General features: G+C 43.8%; 1 protein-coding gene across 3 annotated transcripts in view; it reads left to right on the forward strand.

The window, feature by feature from the left end:
* The window catches only part of fancc (FA complementation group C), a 138,783-nt gene that overhangs the window by 2,963 nt on the left and 111,150 nt on the right, over positions 1–24,670 (forward strand). For all 3 annotated transcript variants that reach the window (XM_055632921.1, XM_055632922.1, XM_055632920.1), the window contains exons 2-4: positions 12,491–12,729; positions 14,982–15,066; positions 18,828–18,922. In XM_055632921.1, the coding sequence (XP_055488896.1) occupies positions 12,559–12,729; positions 14,982–15,066; positions 18,828–18,922 (351 nt within the window). In that variant the 5' untranslated portion in view covers positions 12,491–12,558. The remainder of the gene's footprint in view (positions 1–12,490; positions 12,730–14,981; positions 15,067–18,827; positions 18,923–24,670) is intronic.

Below are 24,670 nucleotides of genomic sequence, written 5' to 3' on the forward strand. Positions count from 1 at the left end.
AAAGTTCCACTTGGCAGCGAAAGATTTGAATTCAGCGCTGGTAAATTGTCGGCCATTGTCAGTTTTTTAAACGGACAGGGGCACCGAAGGTGGTGAAGTGCCCGCGCAGTCTGCTGATGACCATCTCGGAGGTGATTGAAGGAAGGTCCACTTCGAACCAGTTGGAGTACGAGTCCACCAGGACAAGAAACTGCTTGCCCCGCCATTCGAATATGTCGGCAGCCAGCGATGTCCAGGGCATGGCGGGCGCCGGCTGCTGCAAAAGGGGCTGTCGCTGCTGGTGCGGGGCGAGGTTGTTGCAGGTGGAGCAGGAGGAAACTCGGTCCTTGATATATTTGGCCATACCAGACCTGTAGAATTGTCCCTGAGCGTGAGAAATAGTGGCATCGACCCCAGGATGACCGCTATGGGCTGAGTTGTAGTAGCGATCATACAGAGAGGCTGGAACCACGACCTTGTGGCCTTTGACGATAACACCATCTTGGGGCACCAGCTCATCACGGACCAGAAAGAATGGTTGGGCACCCGATGGCAAAGTTGTCCGTCTGTCAGGCCAGCCACGCTTGATGACAGCTGCGAGCTGCTGCAGCGCAGTGTCAGCAGCGGTGTGTTCGATCAGGCACTGAACTTGCCTGGTTGGGACGATGTTGACGTTCAGCACCAAGAGGTTTTCTTGCTCGTAGGGGTGGCGGTCACAGGTGGCCCGTGGGGCACGAGATAGAGTATCGGCCACATGCATTTCAGTTCCCTTTTTGTAAACCAGTTGGAAATCAAAACGTTGGAGCTGCAGCATCATGCGCTGACACAAGGAGAGTAAAACTCGGACAAAGAAACAAACTCAAGAAATAAAACCCGATAAACAGGAGGCGCGAGAATTAACTTGCCGACACCATGTAAAGAAGTGAATCTCACACACTTGTAACTTTACTTAACTCTTTAATAAACACACAGATTAAACATGATCCAGCACTAACTGCACGCAGTCTGTCACCGTGCTGGAGCGAGAGAGATGGGAAGAGAGAGTGTTATTATACTTGATAACTAAGGTGTGGTTAGCGGTACTGAGGTAGCTACATTATTGGTTGCATGCATAAACCATCTACAGGCACCATTGATACTGACTGGGGCATCTCCTGAAGTCTGTGGGTAGTTCATTCTCTGAGGGATCCAGGAGCGAAGTGATCACAGCAGCATGGTAGACCACGAGCTTTTGTTAGATTTGAGGTATTTTCCTTTGATGGCCAAAAGCTGAGGGTGCACTGAATGCAATGGTTAATTTCAACAGCAATGATGTCTTCATTGAGGAATCCTGAATCGCAGAATGCAGTTATGTTTACCAGGGTCTTGTCCTGCACCTTTATCATTGAGGGCAATTTTGTAAGCTGGATGCAGATTTGTAGAGGACCTTTTGTTTTACATATGTCAAGGGTAAAATTGTTCTGTTGAATGCTTCATGTATATGTTGACGAGAACTTAAGGTGATTAGGGTTGCCTTTGGAGAGGTGGTGATATTGGTTGAACATTATCTCAGTTGTCCTGCTCATTGTTTTTTCTTCAGCAGGAAGCCTGATGGAGGTGAAGTGCAGGATTGCAGCAGAAAAGACTGTTAAGATGATATTCCAGCTTTCCTTGACATCATCTGCACCAATGGCTCTTTTGTGGACCTATTGTTTAAGATCATGAGTTGCGTGCTATCACACAGCAGATGTAAAGGAGGGACAGTTTACTGCAGATGCCAAATTTGAAAATATTGTTCCACAATACCTCTAATGCACTTTAAAAAGATTATGTCAATTTTTCCTTTTGGTAGACAGCATCCATACTGTGATTCCGGGAACAGCCAATGGGAATAGGCAGTGAAGGTGCTGACTTTCCCAATGAATTATCTCCTTTCTTGAAAATGGTCGTGCTGATGGGTTGCTAAAGTCACCTGGCATTTTCCCTTCCCTCTGTGGTGGGGGAGATGAGGTTGTGAGTTTGTGCTTACATTTTTCAGTTGGCATATGGCCTTTTAAGTCTGGACCAGGCATTTTGACGTGGGATTGAGTTAAGCACAGAGCCACGGTTGTAGAGTCTTTCTTGGGCCTTGGCCCTTAATAGGGTGAGCCTTGGGGTTTGGACAGTAGATGACAATGTTGAATAATTTGTGTATGTGATTAATTGCTAGCCGCCTTCGCACTTTCCACCCACCATAGTTATTGGTCACAGGTTTTCTTTTGAACCTCAGCTTTTAGGTGAGGATGGAGCTGTTTATTTTACCGTGGGCAGTTGTGGAGCTTTTGATCCAAGAACATCTTGTGCTCTTATAAATTTAGCTTGTGTGTCTGCTGGCAATTCTCATCAGACTAGCCTTGCTATTTGTTGGTGGAAAGGCCAGAAGTATTTTACTTCTAAGGACAGTCCAGGCAGTGTGGACATTCTGTGGCTCCTCTTGGTCAGGGTTTTGAGGTCACCTGTGAGGTAAACGTGCTGGGTTTACGTCATGAAAACCGTGAAAAGTGATCTTTTTGAGGCAACATTGTTGTGGCTGCTGTGGTTTTGGGGGCAGGTGGTGGAGGTAAATATAGTAAGTTAACGTAGTGATCAGCTTAATGGATGACGTCACTTGTCATGACACAGCCAACGAAATTGTGCTAAAATATTCCCGCTTCCTGAGTCGGGAATACTGCCTTGCAGTCTTGTTAGGAGGAATATTCTGTTGATCTTTCCCCTACTCCCTCCTTGTTGATCATAATTTTCCAGAGGATTTGCATGCTGTCCACATTATCTGAACTAAAAACAGAAAATGTGGGGAAAAAAATCAGCAGGCCAGACAGGAAATGTGCAAAGAGAAACAGGTAATGTTTCAGGTTGACGACCCTTCTTCAGGACAAATAATGGAATACAAGAACACACAAGCATGAAACACTGATCTGAAGAAGGGTGCTGACCCGAAACATCACCTATCCATGTTTTGGAGACTTACCTGCTGCGTTACTCCAGCACTTTGTGTCTTTGTTTGTAAACCAGCATCTGCAGTTCCTTGTTTCTACTCGTGCATGCCTTGCTGCACTTGTACTGCATTTTCGTGTAATCTCATACCTAGGTTATTTGCTTTTTTATTCTGTCACAGTTGGATATTTTTCTGTTTTTCTTGCCATTATTCTCTCAGAGAGAATTGAGGATGTCAAATTGAGAAGGAGTTTGTATTGGTGACTTATTTACATTAGGTTTTTTTTACACATAACTCTGTCGCTCTTCAGCTGTGAACGTTTTTATCTCATCGGCGTGGAATGGGCTTGACGCCAGGTCCCAAAAAGTAAAGGTTAATTTTGCTGTGCCTTTCAGTTCCCAAACATGATGATATTTGTGAAGTTAAATGGAGGGTAACGCATCTCTGCTTTTCTAATTGGTATAGTTCTGGGTGAGTTTGAACTAAAATTCTAAACCTACATTTCACTGACTTTACAAGAAGAAGGAATGACCTCATATATACCAGCGATAAAGAGCTCATTTACTGGGGTAGACTCTCCTCTGTCTTCTAGTTTATTAATAGATTAGGGCCATTTTTCTAGGTTGTGGCAGTCTGTTTCTAAGGAAATGTGATACAGCATAGAAACAGGCCCTTCGGCCCACTGAGTCTGTGCCGACCTTCATCCACTCATTTACAGAAATCTTACATTCATTCAATTTTTATTCTCCCCACATTCTCATCAATTCTCCACGGATTCTACTACTCGTATACGCTGGGGCCAATTTACAGTGATCAATTAAAACAGCAACCTGTAAATCTTTGGGAAGTGGGAGGTAACAGGCACATATGGAGGAGATCCACGCAGCCACTGGGAGAGTCAGCAAACTACGCCCAGCCTGCAGCTGAGTGTCTTGGGCTGCGAGGCTGTGGTTCTACTAGCTCTGCCACTGGGCCACCCCAGTTTCATTTGTTCCATTGGAGGCAAGTCCTAGACTTGTAAGTTCAAGGTTTATTGTGTGACTGATGGCACCATTTGTGTTGCTGTGCTCTGTTACTGGACACTGGGGACGGGTCTTTAGAAGGTCTTGCTAAGATTTCCTGACAATCTCTGATTCTACAGTAGATTAGCTTTGGCCTGCCATCAAAGATCTAATTCATTTCAATGGGGATTCTCGCATTGGGAAACAATGTGCAAGATGTTTTTTTTAACCTTTGTTTCATGTTTATAATTCTATTTCATTGTTTTAGTTTAATTGTTTAAGCTTTTAATTACTTGCATGAATTTTAAGTTTATAAATGTCCTGTTATAAACGTTAGAAAGATTTAAGAAATATTCAGTTAGAGGCTTTGACAGCAGTCACACTGATAAGGTAACGAAGGTCGATGGTGTCCTTCAGAGAAGCAAATCTACTGCCTTGCCCCTTCTGGCCTATATCTGACAGCAGGCCCATATCTGACTACAGGTCCACATGCATGAATAATGCTTCATTTTCATTGCTTCTGAGATTATCAACCCATCCCCACAGTTGCACCAAATTGGTAAAAACAGTACAATAGAATAAAGTAAGGGTTATTTCCGCCTCCCCCTCCCCAGGCTAGCGCCTTACAGGTATTCATTCATTACCCATTTTCAGTTTTCATTGAGACGGTGGCTGTGTGCCACCTTCATGACTCACTGCAGGAGGGTTATTTAAACAGAACTGAGAGATTGATCCATAACAGCTACACTTATCCATGAATGATATTCCATTACACACTTGTTTTTGGAGTGGAAAAGGAAACCTATTATAGTGTTTATATTCATCCTCTGTTGTAACTACACCATTTCATTTACCAGTGCCTGCTAAGTTATGACCCCTAGAAGAGGGATGCATTAATTGTTCGGCAGCACAATGGTGCAGCTAGTAGAGTAGTTGTCTCAGCTCCAGCGGCCTGGGTTCAATCCTGACCTCCAATTCTCCCTGGTTTTCTTCAATATTAAAGACATGCAGGTAGGTAATGCCCCTGTCCCACTTAGGAAACCTGAACGGAAACCTCTGGAGACTTTGCGCCCCACCCAAGGTTTCCGTGCGGTTCCCGGAAGTTGCAGGTAGTGGAAGCAGGTAGGGAGACTGACAAAAAACCTCAGGGAATGCACGGAAACCTTAGGTGGGACGCAAAGTCTCCAGAGGTTTCCGTTCAGGTTTCCTAAGTGGGACAGGGGCATAACTGACCACTGTAAATTGCTCCGAGTGTGTGGGTGAGTAGTAGAATCTGGGGGAGGTAATGGGAATTTGGGGAGAAATTTACAGGGGGAGGGGGGAAGGGATTGAGCTGTGCGCCAGTTTGATGGTCCAAAATGGCCTCCTGTATCATCAGGTAATATTGGATTTGGTCGCTGCTTGTGATGGTAACATAACATTTTCCTGCCTTCAGATTCGTTATGAGGAAATATCATGCAGCACATTTTACAAGGAAAATGCAACATTTTACATTTTCATTGGTTAAGAAGTTTTTTATTGTGTTAGCACTCTTTTTAGTAATCAGCATTCTCGCTAGGGTTATTATTTCTGTTTTCTTTAGTTACACTAATCTGCTAACTGCACCAGAAAATAAAAGGTACCTGAATATAGTACAAACTTAATTATTGAGTTTATTAATGAACCTGCAGGGTCATTTTTTTTAGTTAGTTATAATGTTTTACTTTAAAAAAAAAATAAAAAAAATCAGATCGAATATTCTCTGTGTTTGAAGCTTGGCTTTAACAATAGTTTTGGCAGGGAAACTACATATTTTCACAAGGAAATTTGGGTGAAAATGGATAAATTAACAATTAAAACAAATTCTGGACAACATAATTTAGACTGTTAGAATGTTTCATTTTTGTAATGCTGCAGAATCCAGCCACAACAACGTTTTTTGGATTTTTCATGAAGGACAATGGAAGGCCTGTGAAATCTTCATGCAGTGGGATTTTGGTGGAAGTTTTCTATTATGTCTACTTGGTTAGTGGGAAAATACTCAGCAGTGCAGTTACATATCTCTTTCAAAGTTCTATTTTTTTGTCTGGAGAGTGTATTTTGTGTTAGTGGAAATTATAGGACATCCATCACTGGCAATTTGAGGATCACACAAGAAGTATATTGACATGGCAGTAAATTGTGTTGCCTTAAGTGATTTTTAGGCTCGCATCCCAGTGTTTGGGTATGACTTCATGAAGAGCTGTTGGTAGCGGCACAGCTAATGGGTGCACTGGTTTAAAGTGAATTAACTTTGGGTGCGTTGCAACTTGTTTCCTGTGATGTGCTCTCACCGCATAGAGGAGTATATAATTTGGTAATGCTAATGAGTGATCATATTGCTAGTATTAGTTTATTAAGGAGTGGGTGGGTCCCTAGGTTGGACTGAAGCATAGTTTTGAACAATGAGATTATAAACCAGGCTACATGATTTCTAACTTAGGAGTGCTTAATGTTGAATGGAAGTGGACATATATCCAAATCTAATAACATCCCTTAACAAAAATACAAAATTCATAAAAATATATCAAGGCCAAAAGACAAAGTGATATGGAATGCTGAATTAGTTAAGATGTGAATTGGATCAGAATGCTCATTTAGACATGAATTCATAAGTATATTCCTCATTGGAAGTACGTACTTAAGACCTTGAAAATCAAAAACATCTGGTATTTGCTGAAAATCTGCAATAAAAACAGAAAATACTGAAAAACACTCAGGAGGACAGGCATCATCGTACAGCACAGTACTAGGCCCTTGGACCCATTCATCCAAGCCTACTAATCTGGTCCCATTTGCCTGTGTGGCCCATATCCCTCTAAACCTTTCCTATCCATGTACCTGACTAAATGTATTTTAAATATTGTTAATGTATATATATATATATATAACAATTACAGCACGGAAACAGGCCATCTCGGCCCTACAAGTCCGTGCCGAACAAAATTTTTTTTCCCCTTAGTCCCACCTGCCTGCACTCATACCATAACCCTCCATTCCCTTCTCATCCATATGCCTATCCAATTTATTTTTAAATGATACCAATGAACCTGCCTCCACCACTTCCACTGGAAGCTCATTCCACACCGTCACCACTCTCTGAGTAAAGAAGTTCTCCCTCATATTACCCCTAAACTTCTGTCCCTTAATTCTGAAGTCATGTCTTCTTGTTTGAATCTTCCCTATTCTCAAAGGGAAAAGCTTGTCCACATCAACTCTGTCTATCCCTCTCATCATTTTAAAGACCTCTATCAAGTCCCCCCTCAACCTTCTGCGCTCCAGAGAATAAAGACCTAACTTATTCAACCTATCTCTGTAACTTAGTTGTTGAAACCCAGGCAACATTTTAGTAAATCTCCTCTGTACTCTCTCTATTTTGTTGACATCCTTCCTATAATTGGGCGACCAAAATTGTACACCATACTCCAGATTTGGTCTCACCAATGCCTTGTACAATTTTAACATTACATCCCAGCTTCTATACTCAATGCTCTGATTTATAAAGGCTAGCATACCAAAAGCTTTCTTTACCACCCTATCTATATGAGATTCCACCTTCAAGGAACTATGCACGGTTATTCCCAGATCCCTCTGTTCAACTGTATTCTTCAATTCCCTACCATTTACCATGTACGCCCTATTTTGATTTGTCCTGCCAAGGTGTAGCACCTCACATTTATCAGCATTAAACTTCATCTGAACATGGAGCCCCAACTACCCATCTGCCCCAACTACCTCCTGGCAACTCGTTCTATATACCCACCACCCTCTGAGTGAAAAAGTTGCACCTTGGGTTTGTAATAAATCTTGCCCCTCTCATCTTGTTTTTGATTCCCCTACCCAGAGTAAAAGACTCTGTATTCATCCTATCTATTCCCCTCATGATTTTATACCCCTTTATAAGATGATCCCTCGGCCTCCTGTACTCCAAGGAATAAAGTCATAGCTTGCCCAACCTCTCCCTTTTTAGCTCAAGCCCTCAAGTCCTGGCAACGTGCTTCTAAACCATCTCCGCGTAATGACATCTTTCTTATAGCACGGTGACCAAAACTGAACACAGTTCTCCAAGTGTGATCTTACCCACATTTTATACAACTGTAACATAGTGCCCCAACTTCTATACTCAGTACCCTGACTAATGAAGGCCAATGCAACAAAAGCCTGAAGATTGGTCCCAACCCAAAAGATCACCAAAATATCCTTTTTCTCCGGAAATGCAGCCTGACCCGCTGAATTACTCTAGCACATTGTGTCTATCTTTGGTGCAAAACTTCTTCTTGACTACCCTATCTACCTGTGATGGTAGACAAAAATGCTGGAGAAATTAGAAATTTAGCGGTGAGGCCGCATCTATGGAGTGAAGGAATAGGCGATGTTTCGGGTCGAGCCCCTTCCTCAGACTGATGTCGGGGGGGGGGGGGGGGGGGGGGGGGGGGGGGGGGGGTGGGAAAAAGAAAGGAAGAGGCGGAGACAGGAGGCTTGTGGGAGAGCTGGGAAGGGGATGGGAAGGAGGGAGAAAGCAAGGACCACCTGGTCTACAACAATCTCCAGGGCCCTACCATTTACTGTGAAGGTCCTGCCCTGGTTTCATTTCCCAAAATGTAACACCTAGCACTTATCTGCATTAAGCTCCATTAGTCATTCCTCAGCCTACTTACTCTACTGATTAAGATCCTGTTGTAATATTAGATAACCATCTTCTCTATCTATGATACCACCCACTTTAGCATCATATGAAAACTTACTAATTGTGCCTTAAAATATTTTGGCCCCGGTTGACCACGTGATGTCTTAAGAAATTGTAGTAGAATTAGGCCATTCGGCCCATCGTCTACTCCGCCATTCAATCATAGCTGATCTATCTTTTAGTTTGGAGATACAGTGGAAACAACCGTATCGGCCCACTGAGTCGGCTCCGACCAGCGATCCCCGCACATGAACACTATCCCACACACACTAGGGGCAATTTTTACGTTTAGCAAGCCAATTAACCTACATACCTCTTTGGAGTGTGGGAGGAAAGTGAATATCTTGGAGAAAACCCACGCAGGTCACGGGGAGAATGTACAAACTCTGTACAGACAGCACCCATTGTCAGGATCGACCTCGGGTCTCTATTGCTGCAATCGCTGTAAGGCAGCAACTCTAGTGTGGGAGTGGCGGCGCTTAACGGCAGCGGCTCGACTACAGTCGAATGTCTTTTTTTATTTTTTGTCTTGTTAAATGTATGTCTTTGAGTCAGTTTGTATTTATTTTTTTAGCTATGTATATGTGGGGGGTGGTGGGGGGGAAACCGTTAATCTCTTCCCTGTGCGGGGATCCGACTATTCCCTATCGGGTCTCGGATGTTGTTGGGCCTAACATCGTGGAGCCGGCGGCGACCTCCGGCCGGGACTAACCTGAGGGCTCCAGTTGCAGAGCCTGCGGAGCTGAGATCGCGGAGCTGGCCAACTTCGGAGCGGGAAGAGCTGTGGTGGCGTGCGGCTGCGACCCGACTTTGGAGTTCGGAGGCACCGGTTGCAGACCCGGTGGACGGGAACATCGGGAGCTCGCAGGTCCCTGGTGGGAGACCGCTTTTCTGAGCTCCGCAACGGCAACTTCTCCCGCTGGAATCGCGGGTTTAAGGACATGGAGCCGGGGCCTAACATCGCCTGGCGTGGCTTAAACGGCCTCAGGATTTACCATCGCCCGCCGGGGGCTTTAACATCGGAGCCCCAGTTCGCCTCGACACTGCAGTTGGACTGCTGGACCACGGGAGAAGGAACAAAGGGAAGAGATAAAGACTTTGCCTTCCATCACAGTGAGGAGATGTTGGAGACTCACTGTGATGGATGTTTATGTAAACTGTGTTAAGTGTGGGTCTTGGATTGTGTTGTAATGTAAAAAACTGTAGAAATGATATTTCGTTCAAACCCAGGTTTGAATGACAATAAACAGCATTCTATCTTCTATTCTATTCTACTGCTGTGCCACCATTCCGCCCATCTCTCCCTCCTGACCCCATATTGCAGTTCCAATATAGGAGCCATGGCACTGCTTGCCTGCCAAACTCTATTCAGTAGGTGATGGGTCATTTTCCCTCCTGCCTTTTCCAGCTGACAATCGTAACAGATATTAAGTCTAGATCCTTCAATATCATAAGGTTTTGCATATTGATCTTGTTAGTGCCACATTGATTCGCTATGGTCCTCTGTCTAGGCTTATGAAAAGCCAAATCAAAATTATTTTTCCCAAAGGGGATTCTTCCCCTATTTTTTATTTCCCACCACCCGTACTATTTAAATTTGTGCCAACAATCTTAACAATTCCAATTAAGTGTTTCATTACCCTATTTAATCATAGACCTTTAACATTTTCAATTTGGGATATTGGGATGAGGATAGGTGATTGTGAGTGGGATATTTGTTATATTGATTGTATTGGGAAGGGTGATTATAGAGTGATGGGTTGTATATATGACTAAGATACTGTATAGTATATGAGGGTTTTTTTATTTTCTTTTTCTTTTTATCTTTTTTGTATGGCTTTGTAAATATTTGATTAGTGTATAAATGTAAATAATTTGGTGTACATATAGTGGCTGGTGTACCTATGGTGTACATATAGCTGCTAAATTTGTACAAGATAATTATAAGCAGTTGAATAAGGGGTGGGAATTAATAAGCTTTGGCTTCTTCCTGCTCCTTTTCGGACACATACGGTTTCATTTATTTATAGGTATTGTTTATGACACTTTATAAATATTTTTGTTTTGTTTTTTGTATGCTTTTTCACACTTGTTTTTTATTCTTTTATTCTGTTCGAAATAAATAATAATTTTAAAAAAAAGGAAAATTTAAAGAAAGCAGCAGATGTCATAAATATGAAATAAAACATCCCTTCTTTTCAATTGGAGATCTTGACACAATATAATTGGTTAAGATTCTTGTTTCATTCTTTTTGAAAAGTGTGGTTGTGTTGTTACTTTTCACTAAGCAGTATTGAACTGTTACTAGACCAAGTGGGACCCATTGGGTCCCATCCCCTCAACGCACGGTTGCAGGGGGAGGGGGCGGCCTGCGGCGTCACACACACACACAAACACACACACACACTTACCACCCCCCCACACACACACACACTAACTACCCCCATTGATATTATATTAATATTATTCATTCACTCCTTTTCCCCCATCCCCCGCCCTATCCACTCACGCATAGTCCCCAACTCGCAGGCGCAGCTAGAGAGGGAGGGGGGTAGATAGAGAGAGGGACACAGAGGCACAGAGAAGGACACAGGCACAGGGAGGGACAGAGAGGGACGCAGAGGCACAGAGAGTGACACAGGTGCAGAGAGGCGCACTGAGGGGACCACAGAGGCACAGAGCGGACAACAGAGGCATAGAGAGGGACACAGAGGCATAGAAAGGGGCACAGAGAGGGACGCAGAGGAATAGAGAGGGACACAGGGGCACGGGGGGGGGGGAGAGGGGGGGGGCGCGAGGGATCGTGAGTGGGACAAAGGAAGCGGGGGAGAGGCAGAGAGGGAGGGGTAGAGTTTGAGGAGTGGGGGGGGGGGGGGGTGTGTGCGTCGTCACAGGGGAGGGCTGGTTCCCGAGTGCAATACTCCCTCGCTCCCAGCTGCAAAACGCATCCCGCCCCCACCCCGTTGCCCCCCCCCGTTGCCCCCACGGGAGGCATGGGGGGGTCAGAGAGGGAGCGTAAGGGGGGCAGAGAGTGAGGAGGGTAGAGTTTTGAGGGGTGGGGGGTGGGAGGGTGCATCATCAGAGGGTAGGGCTGGTTCCCGAACCTCACTGCAAGCAGGGTCTGAGTACGGGGGGAATGGTCGCGGGGGTGACGTCACTCCCAGCATGAGCAAATAGACAGAGTGGGGTTTTTTTTCAAACATTGTTCGGCAGCGACGGTCCGGACCCGAGAGCTCTAGTACAGGGCCCGACTTGCTCGTTCTTCACTCGCAGCACGTGCCGCAGTCTTCAGCTATGATCTTTGGTCTTCAGTCGACAGGACGACTTTTGTATAACGGGGGGTGGAGGGAGAGGTGGGATGTGCCGTCAGTCGCAGCGTTAGCAGACGGCAGGCAGGCAGATCCATTGTCACGTCATCAGTGAAAAACAGGCGTTTTGATTTCAAAGTTTTATCGGATTTGTGAAGATTTTTATTAATAACTCAAGAAATAAAGGACAACATTTTCAGATAAGCCGATTTCGGACTCCAGGGGGTAAATCTCAACCAGAATATGTAAAAAATGTTCCCATTCGCGAGTCGTTTTTTCGAGAAGATGTGAAAACACACGAACACGAACACACACACACGCACGCACGCACACACACACACACACAGTTTTATAGTTATATAAGGATTGTAATAAAATGCTGGTGAATCGAGCAACATATTTAAAAGTTACTTTCTTATTGTAGTTATTACCGATTGTTCTGAGATAAAATGTTAATTATATTTAAATCTTTGATTTTGTTTTGAAAGCTTGTTTAACTGATAGAAAAATATTGAACATTTCTTTCACCTTTTTTATGAAACAGATTCCAGGTTTGGAGGAAGTATCCTTTCCTTTTGATGACTATTAAACTTGAGTTTTGTAGCTTGTGGTATGACCCAAGCAACTTCCATTCCACCTTCTAGTTTTGGATTTGATTACTGGTTGAATAAGTCTGTTGAATGGGGCCAGGCCACTACTTTTGAATCCCAGCAAGATGTCTGCCTGCACCTACCTAAATTACAGGAGTTCCTGAAGCAGATTTATGGAGCCATACAGCATATGGTAAGCAATTTACAGATGGAATGAATCATTAATGCCAATCTGTCGCACAAATTCAGACAAATAGAAAGTTAGTAGTGGCAAGGAGACTGTTTCAATTTGCTTTTCCGGATCTTGCTACATCTAGTTGGGGAAACAGGCTATGCCTAATGCAAACAGGAATGTATTTCCTGCAATTTGATTTATTATGAAAGGCGACTTTCTCTAGATTGGCAAAGATGATACATGAGACTTTCAAGCCAATCAAGTCAACTACCTCCTTAACTCATTGAAATAAATAAGGTTGTGAATTGGATGACTAGCCATTTTTTTTTTTTAACTTGCAAGTTTGCACCTTGGCCGTGAGTTGTGTAGTGTTGATTTTAAACTGTGACCCGGTGACATCATAAATGTTTCAAAGCTGGAGACTATAAATGTATCCAGAATTTAATAGTTATGAGAACTGACTTGCCATTTTGAAATGAAGGGAATTAGTTTTAAATAAACGTCGACTCAAAATATCAAAGTGAAGGAAAACCCTGTGTTATGCTGCTCTGGTTACGGAAATTCACCCGTATGAAGAAAACAAATCACGGCCCAAAAATCCCAGATATTGAATAAAATTGGTGTGCGCAGAATTTATATGGGGGAATAAATTAAATAAATGAACACAAAATGCAAAAGAAACAACACTTATTGTCTTTTTTAAGCTCTTATTTCTTGATGCATGTGCAGATAACGTGGCTTTCATTTTAATACAGTAGGTTCATTTTGCTGTTTAGCTTTTTTTTCCAAAAAATGGCCATATTATTTACCCTCAATATATTTGAAGCAAGTTATAAACATAAATGACCACTGTTATTGTGAATTATATCATTACACTTATCTATATTTAATATGCGTTTAAAAGAGATTGTCTTCATTTAAATGAAATCATGCAAAATAAAATCATTTACAGTCATTTGTATCTCCAAATACAGCTGCTCCTTTGTCTGTTTCCAAAGCAAACATCTGAAGAGGGCCACCCGTCATCCCAACCCCTCAGTGATGGTACTCATCATCACCGTTAAGAGAAAAACATTTTGTAGGAAACGCATCTCTGCCTATTACATGGGGTTCAATGCAAAATAGGGGTTTGCATTAAGGATAATCACCATTTGCATTAAGGATAATCAAAGGATGCTTGTCTAAGAACGCCACCCTTCAGTTAAACAGGAGTCACATGTGATGGGAACATTTAATCATTTACATTATATGTTTATGTGGGCAGTGGGCAGGTGCTATAGACCTGCACAGGAAGGTTGACGCTCCCACACCCATGAGTCTCGGGCAGATGGGGCTCGTCAGCCTGGGAAGGCATTTCTTCTAGGAGAGGGAAAGCTGATTTAAAAACGCCACTTCCTTGGGGCCATATCCAGTCATGGAAAAGGCTCCTAGGGTAAACCTCAAGAAAATCCAGAGTTGGAGCCCCTAAGGCAGTTTGTCATTGTCTACAACCTCACTCTCGCAGACCCTGCGACGGTGCTGATGCCAAACTGTAACGGCCCTGCTGTTCCTTTGGATCGATCAGCGGCATGGAGAGGGGGGATGTGCTGCATGGGCAACAGCCTGTCCTCCATATGACATCGCCCTGACTTGCATCCGACCACAAATCACCTGCAAACTAGGATGCATCACCCATGGTCAGTCATGACCGAGGGGGACCTAATATATGTTTAAACACAAAACAAGCAGACATTTTTTTTACTCTTGTGCCCTCTGACAGTCTCTGTCTTCCTCTCTCTAGCTCCATGGGTTTGTTTAATCTTCACTGGTTTTGCTCTCCCCCAGTATTGTTCTAATTCTGCTTTATCATTTGTAACAAACATTGGAAAATGTTGCACTTTGTGCAAATTTCATTGGATGATGATAGTTACAGAATAATAAATTGAACAATTTCAGTGTAGTGTATTTGATTAGTTTATTGTGCAATGAAATTCCTTCTTTACATGAAGCTTATAGAATAAACAGTATACATCGTAATGATAAATGCAATAAGTACAATGGCGTGACAAGAGTAAACTAATATTTGCTTACATGCATCATATGAGTTCTGTGTCCATCAGATGCTCATGGAAGGTCACCAATATTTAATTTTATTTTAAGATCATGTGGCTAAATTTCAACCTCGGGTATTTTTTGTGATGCTTGTATATTAATATTAAACAGTTCTTTTTGGTGGCCACATACAGGGTTTGTAGAAATACTGATCCAACACATTTCTCCTCTTATTGCAGAAGACGACTGCGGCATTGAAATCATTTCCAATGATTGGTCAGTTGCTGGGCAGACTTTGTTGGAACCCATTTGTTGTAGCACATGGTAAGTCCACAGGGATGGTGATACAGCTTCATCTATTCAGAAGATGACTGGTTCTTTTCATTTCTAAGATTAATTATTACAATTTGGATGTTATGGAAAATGTTAGGCATTTTTTCACTTAATTTTCTGCATCTGCTAAATGTACAGTGAAAAACTTTTGTTGCGTGCTAACCTGTCAGCAGAAAGACAATACATGATTACAATCGATTCATTTGCAGTGTATAAGATACACGATAAGGGAATGAAGTTTAGTGCAAGGTAAAGCCTGCAAAGTCCGATCAAGGATAGTCCGAGGGTCACCAAAGAGGTAGATAGTTGTTCAGGTTGTGGTAGAATGATTCAGTTGTCTGATAACAAGTCAAGTATCAAGTATCGTTTATTGTCATTCAGACTTTTCAGTCTCAACAAAATTTTGTGCCTTGCAGTCATAACATAGAATAAAATAACAAAACACACACTAAACACAGTTTAACATCCACCACAGTGAGTCTACCAGGCACCACCTCACTGTGATGGAAGGCAAAAGTCTTAAGTCCTTGTCTCTTCCCTCCTTGTTCTCCCTCTGCTCTGAGACGATCCAGGCCTACGATGTTGTGACCCCGCCGGGTGATGATAAGCAAGTCCCGCGGCTGAATCCGAGCTCCGTGAACGGGCCGGTTCAAAATCCGCGGCCCGGGGCGGACGAATCTACCGAAGCTGCCGCCCTCCAGTCCAGCAGACAAAGCTGTTGCGGGAGCTCCGGAAAAACAGGTCACCAACCTGTGACCTGCGAGCTCCCGATGATGTTGTCCACTGGGCCCACGGCCGAGCCTCCGAGACTCCGAAGTCTGGTCGTCTCCGCCGGAACGCCGCCACGGCCCCGAAGTCGGGTTGCTGCCGCCGCAACGCCACCACAGCCCCAAAGTCAGCCAGCCTCGCGTTAGTAAGTCCTGGCAGGCTCTGCCTCCGGAGCCTCGAGGTCGGACCCAGTTGGAGGCCGCCAGCTCCGCCATTAGGCCTCAGTGCAGACGGAGAGACGGGGGATATGACAAGAAAAGTTGCATCCCCCCGAAGGAAGAGACCAAAAACATGTTTCTCCCACCCCCTACACATACACAACCTAAATAAACTAAAATTACCTAAAAAGGACGAAAGAAAACAAAAAAAAAGGAAAAACAGACGGACTGCAGGCGAGCCGCAGCTGCTAGGGCAGCGCTGCCACAACGGCTGAGAAGAAACTGTCCCTGTATCTGGAGGTGTGCATTTTCACACTTCTATATCTTTTGCCTGTAGGGAGAGGGGAGGAGAGAGTGGCCAGGGTGCGACACGTCTTTGACTATGCTGCTGGTCATACCTCGGCATGCTTTGTGATGGTCTGGGCTGCGTCCACAATTCGCTGCAATTTTATTGCGGCCTTGGATTGAGCTGTTCCCAAACCAAGCTGTGATGCATCCTGATAAATTGCTTTCTACAGTGCAACTGTAGAAATTGGTGAGAGTTGTTGGGTACATACCAAACTTCCTAAGCCTTCTATGGAAGTAGAGGTGTTGGTGTGCTTCTTTGTTTTAACTTTATCATCTTTAACAATCTGGTGTAATCATCACCAATATCACATTACGACGCAAAGACCAATCATATTTTATGCCTAATCAGTCAAGCCTAGTTTTTAATTTTGGCTCTTGGCTAACTGTCTACAATTATTGATTCTACAGGATCTTAGGTTATTTTGGCTTATAGTATATCTAATAAATTATTGATTTCTATAATAATGACAAAATTACATTTTCAGGAAAGTAATGTTGCCCATGGAAGCTTTGTCTTGAGATGAGTTTAAAAATAATTGGAAATACTGTAGATTTTCTGTTTCATGTGGCTATCAAATTGTTAATATTCAAAATTAAAATCTTGCCTATAATATAAGTGTTAGTAGTGCAGGCTGTTCCAATACACCTTAATTATTAAGGACATTCCTGCCCATATTTTTAAGAAGAGAGAAATTACGTTAAAAGCTTTATGTAATGGCTTTAATTACAAAGTAGAATATGGCAGGGTTTTAAAGCGCTTAAGGAATTACTGATGAAGGAAACAGGAAATAAGCAAGAAGAATAGATGAGATTAGAAAAATGCAAATCCCAAGGTGTACGCTTGCATGAGGATTATTTTCAAAGTTAAAATATCTGTGATTTTTGGCAAGTGTTAATTATCCTAAATTGTTGAGGAAATTACCAATTATTGGATGGATTTTGACATTGGTTCTGTGAAGTGATAGTAACCATTGTCAAAAGCAGTGCTCCTAAGATATTAAAACTGAGACCCCATAGCTTAGGCAAATGAGTATCTTAAAGAAGAAGAAAGGCACAAAAAGCTGGAGTAACTCAACGGGACAGGCAACAACTCTGGAGAGAAAGAATGGGTGACGTTTATGGCAAAGGCTCTTCTTCAGAGCGGCTCAAACCAGCATCTGCAGTTCCCTCTTACACACATCTTAAAGAATAACATGGATACAGCAGTTAAAGGGAGAGACACCTAAGTTTGTGATTGAATCTGTTTAAAATCAGATGGCCATAATCAAAGGAACTTGGCTTTCTTCAACGGTTGTAGGACTGAAGGAATTAGTGATAGCGAGGATAAAATGTGAATTATACAATTGAGGAACTGCTTAACTGGGAGACAATATGGGTCAGCAAACATTGGGGTGATGGGTGAACAGGACTTGATCTGAACTATTTCATAGAAATGCTAAGCTAGATGTTTATACCCACAATATTGAACCCACAATATTTTGATTCGTGGGAGTGCTACCAATTGGGCTGTGACTGATGCACTTTCTTGCGATGTTAAATGGACCTGTATTTCTGTTTTTATCATGCCTATTTGAACTTGTCTGAATTAACAGCATAAATTTAATATTAAATTACACCATCTTGCTAATCTTCCTACAGAGCTGCTTTGGCTAACACCCGGCTTCATTTGCACATCATTCTTCTAAAATCAGGTCAAATCCAATCTGGCTATCACTGCCCATAAAAACGACTTTCTATCACCAACAAAGTGATGAAAGCCATATTCAACAGTGCTCACGTTGCCTTATTCCATTTTGCCAGGACTGCTGCTCCAGTCCTCATCACAGTATTGGTTCAATGGTAGAAACCAAGAACTTCTAGAGTGGCACAGTGGTGCAGCAATAGAGTTGCTGTCTTACAGTGCCAGAGACCTGGGTTTAATTCTGACTAAGGTGCTGTCGGTAAGGTTTCCTACAAGTGCTCCGGTTTTCTCCCACATTACAGACATGCATGTTTGTAGGTTGGTGCTGGTCTGAGCGGACCAGGTAGGTCGAAGGGTCTGTTTCCACGCTGTATTTCTAAATTAAACTAAATCTAAAACTAAACTAAACTAGATGCTGATCAATACACAAAACGACACAAAGTGCTGGAGTAACTCTGCAGGTCAGGCAGCATTTCTGGAGAACATGGATGGGTGACGTTTTGGTTTGAGCCCTTCTTCAGCCTTTGTGTTCTCTTCATCCAAATGTGATGTGAGAGTGATTGCTTGTGACATTAAGGCAACTTTTGACCCAGTATGTCATAAAGGTACAATACAATACAATACAGTTTTATTCACCACATTGCACTAAACCAGGCCCTGGTAACGCAGAACTTGATGGGCAGCAAAAGGAAAATATTTCACACAGATAAAGATAGTGGTTACTGGAGGCCAGTCCTTTGGTTTTGTACACCACCTCCATATTCAAACACGGCTGCTTTTACCATTTGTTATTGCAGATGAGAGCCATCAGAACCTGTTGGAGTGCGTGTGGTGTCTGTACAGTGCAGACCCTGAGAATGCAGTGGAACAAAAAGCTAATGACTGGATTTGGGTAAGATTATCCAACACCTGCAACCAGAGCAGGACATTGAAAATGTGTTTAAATTCTCACGTAATTTCTGTGGGAGCTCTTCTTATTATATTGCATAACTTCAGTGAGTGGCGATACCAGAAATAAATAGAACGTGGAAACCAGGCACGTGCCGTTAGGGTAGTCAGTGCCCACCCTGACTAAAATTATGAAATGGTAATTATTAAATATAAATAGTAAAGGCACGGAAGAATTATGCCTACATAAGAGATCGACCTCTTGGATAGGCATAATTCTCCCGTGCCTTTCATCCGCGGTGCATGTAATACGCGAACGTATGTGCAGCTCACGTGTCGTTGACGCTGCTTCAAGCCTTCACCACAAGGGGAGCTGAAGGCAGCTGAAATTCTGCCTTTGTACCGTGGACTACGTACTGCGCATGTGCAGCATTCTACCGCTCATGCGCAACGTAAGTTCCTTGGTGGGTTTTTCAAACATTGCCATTATCTTAAGAGTATCTTAAGAAGCAAAGAGAGAAGAATGGAGTTTGTGTACAAATAATGTGGTAAGTAAATTTGAGCTATATGTTTTTAAATACCGTGTTTCCCGGCAATGGAGTCGCTATTTTTACCCAAAAATAAGGCACGGAAATTTACCTGCGTCTTGGAGGCCAAAAGTTAGGTTGTTAGCCAAGAAAGATAGACTTGGCTATCCCTCAGTACAGGAACATCAAGAACGATGTTGCTGTAATGTTGAATAGCCAACTCTACCCCTCATTGTTGGCAGATGATGGGAAGCGGCTGTAAAGGGGGAAGCGGCTGTAAACGGACAGCGCCGCAGATGGGGGGGGGGGGGGGGGGGGGGGGGGGTGAGTTCCTTTCACAGCATGTGGGGAGTCTGGCTAGGGATAAAATTGCAGGGGGGGGGGGGGGGGCAGGACCGTTGAGAAGGAGGGGGTTGAGGATAGTGCCAGAAACTCACTAACCGGACCTGGACTGGACCTAGGGTTGAGATTTTTGATTGGAGAAAGGCTAACTTTGATGCGATGCGAGATGATTTAAAAGGAGTGAACTGGGACATTTTGTTTTATGGGAAAGATGTACAAGAGAAATGGAGGACATTTAAAGGGGAAATTTTAAGAGTACAGAATCTTTATGTTCCTGTTCGGTTGAAAGGAAACAGTAAAAATTGGAAAGAACCCTGGTTTTCAAGGGAAATTGGACATCTTGTTCGGAAAAAGAGGGAGATCGACAATAATTATAGGCAGCATGAAGTAAATGAGGTGCTTGAGCAGTATAAGGAATGTAAAAAGAATCTTAAGAAAGAAATTAGAAAAGCTAAAAAAAGATATGAGGTTGCTTTGGCAAGTAAGGTGAAAGTAAATCCAAAGGGTTTCTACAGCTATATTAATAGCAAAAGGATAACGAGGGATAAAATTGGTCCATTGGAGAGACAGAGTGGACAGCTATCTGCAGAGCCAAAAGAGATGGGGGAGATATTGAACAATTTTTTTTTCTTCGGTATTCACCAAGGAGAAGGATATTGAATTATGTGAGGTAAGGGAAACTAGTAGAGTAGCTATGGATACTATGAGGTTCAAAGTAAAAGAAGTACTGACACTTTTGAAAAAATATAAAAGTGGATAAGTCTCCAGGTCCTGACAGGATATTCCCTAGGACATTGAGGGAAGTTAGTGTAGAAATATCCGGGGCTATGACAGAAATATTTCAAATGTCATTAGAAACGGGAATAGTCCCCGAGGATTGGCGTACTGTGCATGTTGTTCCATTGTTTAAAAAGGGTTCTAAGAGTAAACCTAGCAATTATAGACCTGGTAGTTTGACTTCAGTGGTGGGCAAATTAATGGAAACGATACTTAGAGATAAATATATATAAGCATCTAGATAAACAGGGTCTGATTAGGAACAGTCAACATGGATTTGTGCCTGGAAGGGCATGTTTGACTAATCTTCTTGAATTTTTTGAAGAGGTTACTAGGGAAATAGACGAGGGTAAAGCAGTGGATGTTGTCTATATGGACTTTAGTAAGGCCTTTGACAAGGTTCCTCATGGAAGGTTGGTTAAGAAGGTTCAACTGTTGGGTATAAATGCAGGAATAGCAAGATGGATTCAACAGTGGCTGAATGGGAGAAGCCAGAGGGTAATGGTGGATGGCTGTTTATCGGGTTGGAGGCAGGTGACTAGTGGGGTGCCTCAGGGATCTGTGTTGGGTCCTTTGTTGTTTGTCATGTACATCAATGATCTGGATGAAGGTGTGGTAAATTGGATTAGTAAGTATGCAGATGATACCAAGATAGGGGGTGTTGTGGATAATGAAGAGGATTTCCAAAGTCTACAGAGTGATTTAGGCCATTTGGAAAAATGGGCTGAAAGATGGCAGATGGAGTTTAATGCTGATAAATGTGAGGTGCTACACCTTGGCAGGACAAATCAAAATAGGACGTACATGGTAAATGGTAGGGAATTGAAGAATACAGTTGAACAGAGGGATCTGGATATAACCGTGCATAGTTCCTTGAAGGTGGAATCTCATATAGATAGGGTGGTAAAGAAAGCTTTTGGTATGCTAGCCTTTATAAATCAGAGCATTGAGTATAGAAGCTGAGATGTAATGTTAAAATTGTACAAGGCATGGGTGAGACCAAATCTGGAGTATGGTGTACAATTTTGGTCGCCCAATTATAGGAAGGATGTCAACAAAATAGAGAGAGTACAGAGGAGATTTACTAGAATGTTGCCTGGGTTTCAACAACTAAGTTACAGAGATAGGTTGAATAAGTTAGGTCTTTATTCTCTGGAGCGCAGAAGGTTAAGGGGGGACCTGATAGAGGTCTTTAAAATGATGAGAGGGATAGACAGAGTTGATGTGGACAAGCTTTTCCCTTTGAGAATAGGGAAGATTCAAACAAGAGGACATGACTTCAGAATTAAGGGACAGAAGTTTAGGGGTAATATGAGGGGGAACTTCTTTACGCAGAGAGTGGTAGCGGTGTGGAATGAGCTCCCAGTGGAAGTGGTGGAGGCAGGTTCATTGGTATCATTTAAAAATAAATTGGATAGGCATATGGATGAGAAGGGAATGGAGGGTTATGGTATGAGTGCAGGCAGGTGGGACTAAGGGGAAAAAAATTTGTTCGGCATGGACTTGTAGGGCCGAGATGGCCTGTTTCCGTGCTGTAATTGTTATATGGTTATATGGTTAACTGCTGCCGCGACGCTCCGGGCGTGGAGCCACCCATCGTGGCCGGGAAGGGAATTAGCTCGGGTGCCTGCGAGTGGCCGCCAGGACCGGACAGCGGGCGGTGGAGTTTACTCCTATGTCAGCGCGATCAAGGGACCAATTGAGGTTACTCGCGCTGACACAGCTCCACCACCCGCTGTACTGTTATCCATTGCCTGCTGACCAGCTCTTGAGCTGGTCCCATCACTGTCCGGTCTACATTGAAAGACACGGACCGGGCAGTGAATGCCATGCAGTGTTATCCAGCGCAGCAAGTGAGGCCTTGTCATGCTCCTGGCGGCAGTCGGAATTTAAGGATTGGCGGGAAGCAGCTGACATGAGCGAAGCCGGCGAGCGGCAGGTGAGAGATGTTCAGACGGAGAGCATTGCCAGAGGTGGGCGGGCCGGCAGAAGGCGCTGAGGTCCCGGCGGCCGCTCGCAGCCACCCGAGCTACTTCCCTCCCCGGCCACAAAGCGGTGGCTCCGATCCCCGACCCCCGATCCCCGACCCCCTCCTTCTCAACGCTCCTGCCCTAACCGCAACTTTACCCCTGGCCAGACTCCCCACACGCTGTGAAAGGAACTCTCCCCCCAATTGGTCCCTTGAACTAGTATTGTCATTCAATAAGGTCACAACTGATTCAACTTGTCCCGGTGTGCTCCCGTTTTTCCCACCATCTCTCCACCTGCCGTCACCCTCCACCCCCCACCCATTCAGTAATTCAGAATGAAGGAGGTTTGGAAGCCTTCGGCAAATTGAATTGTTACTTTATTTATTTTCATTTTTTTGAGCGTGAGAAATTCTGTCCCGCCAGCCTTTCAACATTTAGCAATTCAAAATGGGGGTGCGTCTTCATTGCCGAGAAATATGGTACTTTATTAAGAGATATGGCTTTTGAAGACTATAAAAGTCGACTGACATCTTACAGAGAGAACAATCTACGCATGCTCGGTTTAAGATTTAAAAAAAGCCGACTGACTGCCTACCCTGAGTAATTACTCACGGCACGTGCCTGGTGGAACGGTATAGCCACACGAACAGGCCCTTCGGCCCACAATGTCTGTGCCGAACATGATGCATAGATGAACTAATCTTATCTGCTTGCACATGATCCATATCATTCTCCATATATCCATGTGTCTATCTAAAACCTTCTAAATCCACTATAGTATCTACCTCCACCACACCTCAGGCAGAGCATTCCGCTGTCCTAGTCTCATCGATCACTTCCCTCCACCTCCTTAAAAGAGCTCAAACAGGTTAGTAAGACATGAACTGTCATGCACAATGCTTAGTTGACTGTCCCTAATTAGTTCTTCCCCTTCCATATGTAAATAAATCCTATCCGGAAAGATTCTCTCCAATAACTTCTCTACCACTGACATGAGGCTCACTGGCCCATAATTCCCTATATTTTCTTACTTCCGTTCTTAAACACAGGAATGTTGAGTTTTCTGCTGAATCAAACAGTGAAATAGAGAAACCTCTGAAAAATGTAAAATACATTATATACTTACTAACATTTCACTCCTTTCATTCTGTAAAAGTAAACTTGTTCTTGTTTGGATATCCTATTTGAAATAGTGATATAATTTATGCAGTTGGTATTTAATATTGTAGTTGATATTGATAAGCTTTGCTTGTGTGCTATACCAGTCAGATAACACCATAAGGGCGTACAATCAAGCCATTTGTATGTACAGGTGCACAACCTTTTATCCGAAGTTCCAAATAACGAAAACCTCCGAATAGCGACATTTTTTCAGTCCTTGAAGAAAGGTCCTTGAAAACGTTCACCGAGGGCGGCCCGCAGAGGTGACAGCGGAACCTCCGGTCGGTCCTCGAAGAAAGGGGAACTAAATCCCCATTCATAAAAGAGAAGGTGAGGGTATATTCCGCGGGAGGGCTAATAATTGACAATCTGCTGCTGCCTGCCCGCTGAGTTAAAAAGTTCCCACGGTAGACTCACGATACACAGTGTATCGTGAGTCTTGCATGAGAACTTTTTAACTCAGCGGGCAGGCAGCAGCAAATTGTCGCTCCCTTAAGTTTCACCCCACCTACACCCCTCTGCTTCCCGGCCATGTGTGTGACCCCTTCCCTCCCCTCTCCAGCTCCCCGCCCATTGCACCGGCGCGGGGGCTTTGCACTGTCTTCACGTCGGAGCTAGTGCCAGTCACCGGAGACGTCAGGACCAACGGGACACCGGCCCCCAGGCCCACTGCAAGCACGGAGATCCCAGAGACCCACAGCCAGCAGCAGCCCAGCCACGTTCCAATTCCAGAGGAACACGCTCCCCGTAGGGACCGAAGCTGATGGTGTGCAAGGTACGTCTTGGTCTTGGGGTTGCGGATGAGGGGGCGCAGCTCGGGCTGTGACGTCTCCGGCCACCCCTCTGGACAGGAGCTGAGACTGGGAACTGTGGAGTTGTTTGCAGTTGCAGAGGGAGGGGGCAAGGGCGGTACAGTTCCCAGTCTCAGCTCCAGTCTAGGGGGGTGGCCGGAGACGTCACGACCAACGGGACACC

This window comes from Leucoraja erinacea, chromosome 3, assembly GCF_028641065.1.
Source record: "Leucoraja erinacea ecotype New England chromosome 3, Leri_hhj_1, whole genome shotgun sequence".
NCBI classification, from domain to species: domain Eukaryota; kingdom Metazoa; phylum Chordata; class Chondrichthyes; order Rajiformes; family Rajidae; genus Leucoraja; species Leucoraja erinaceus.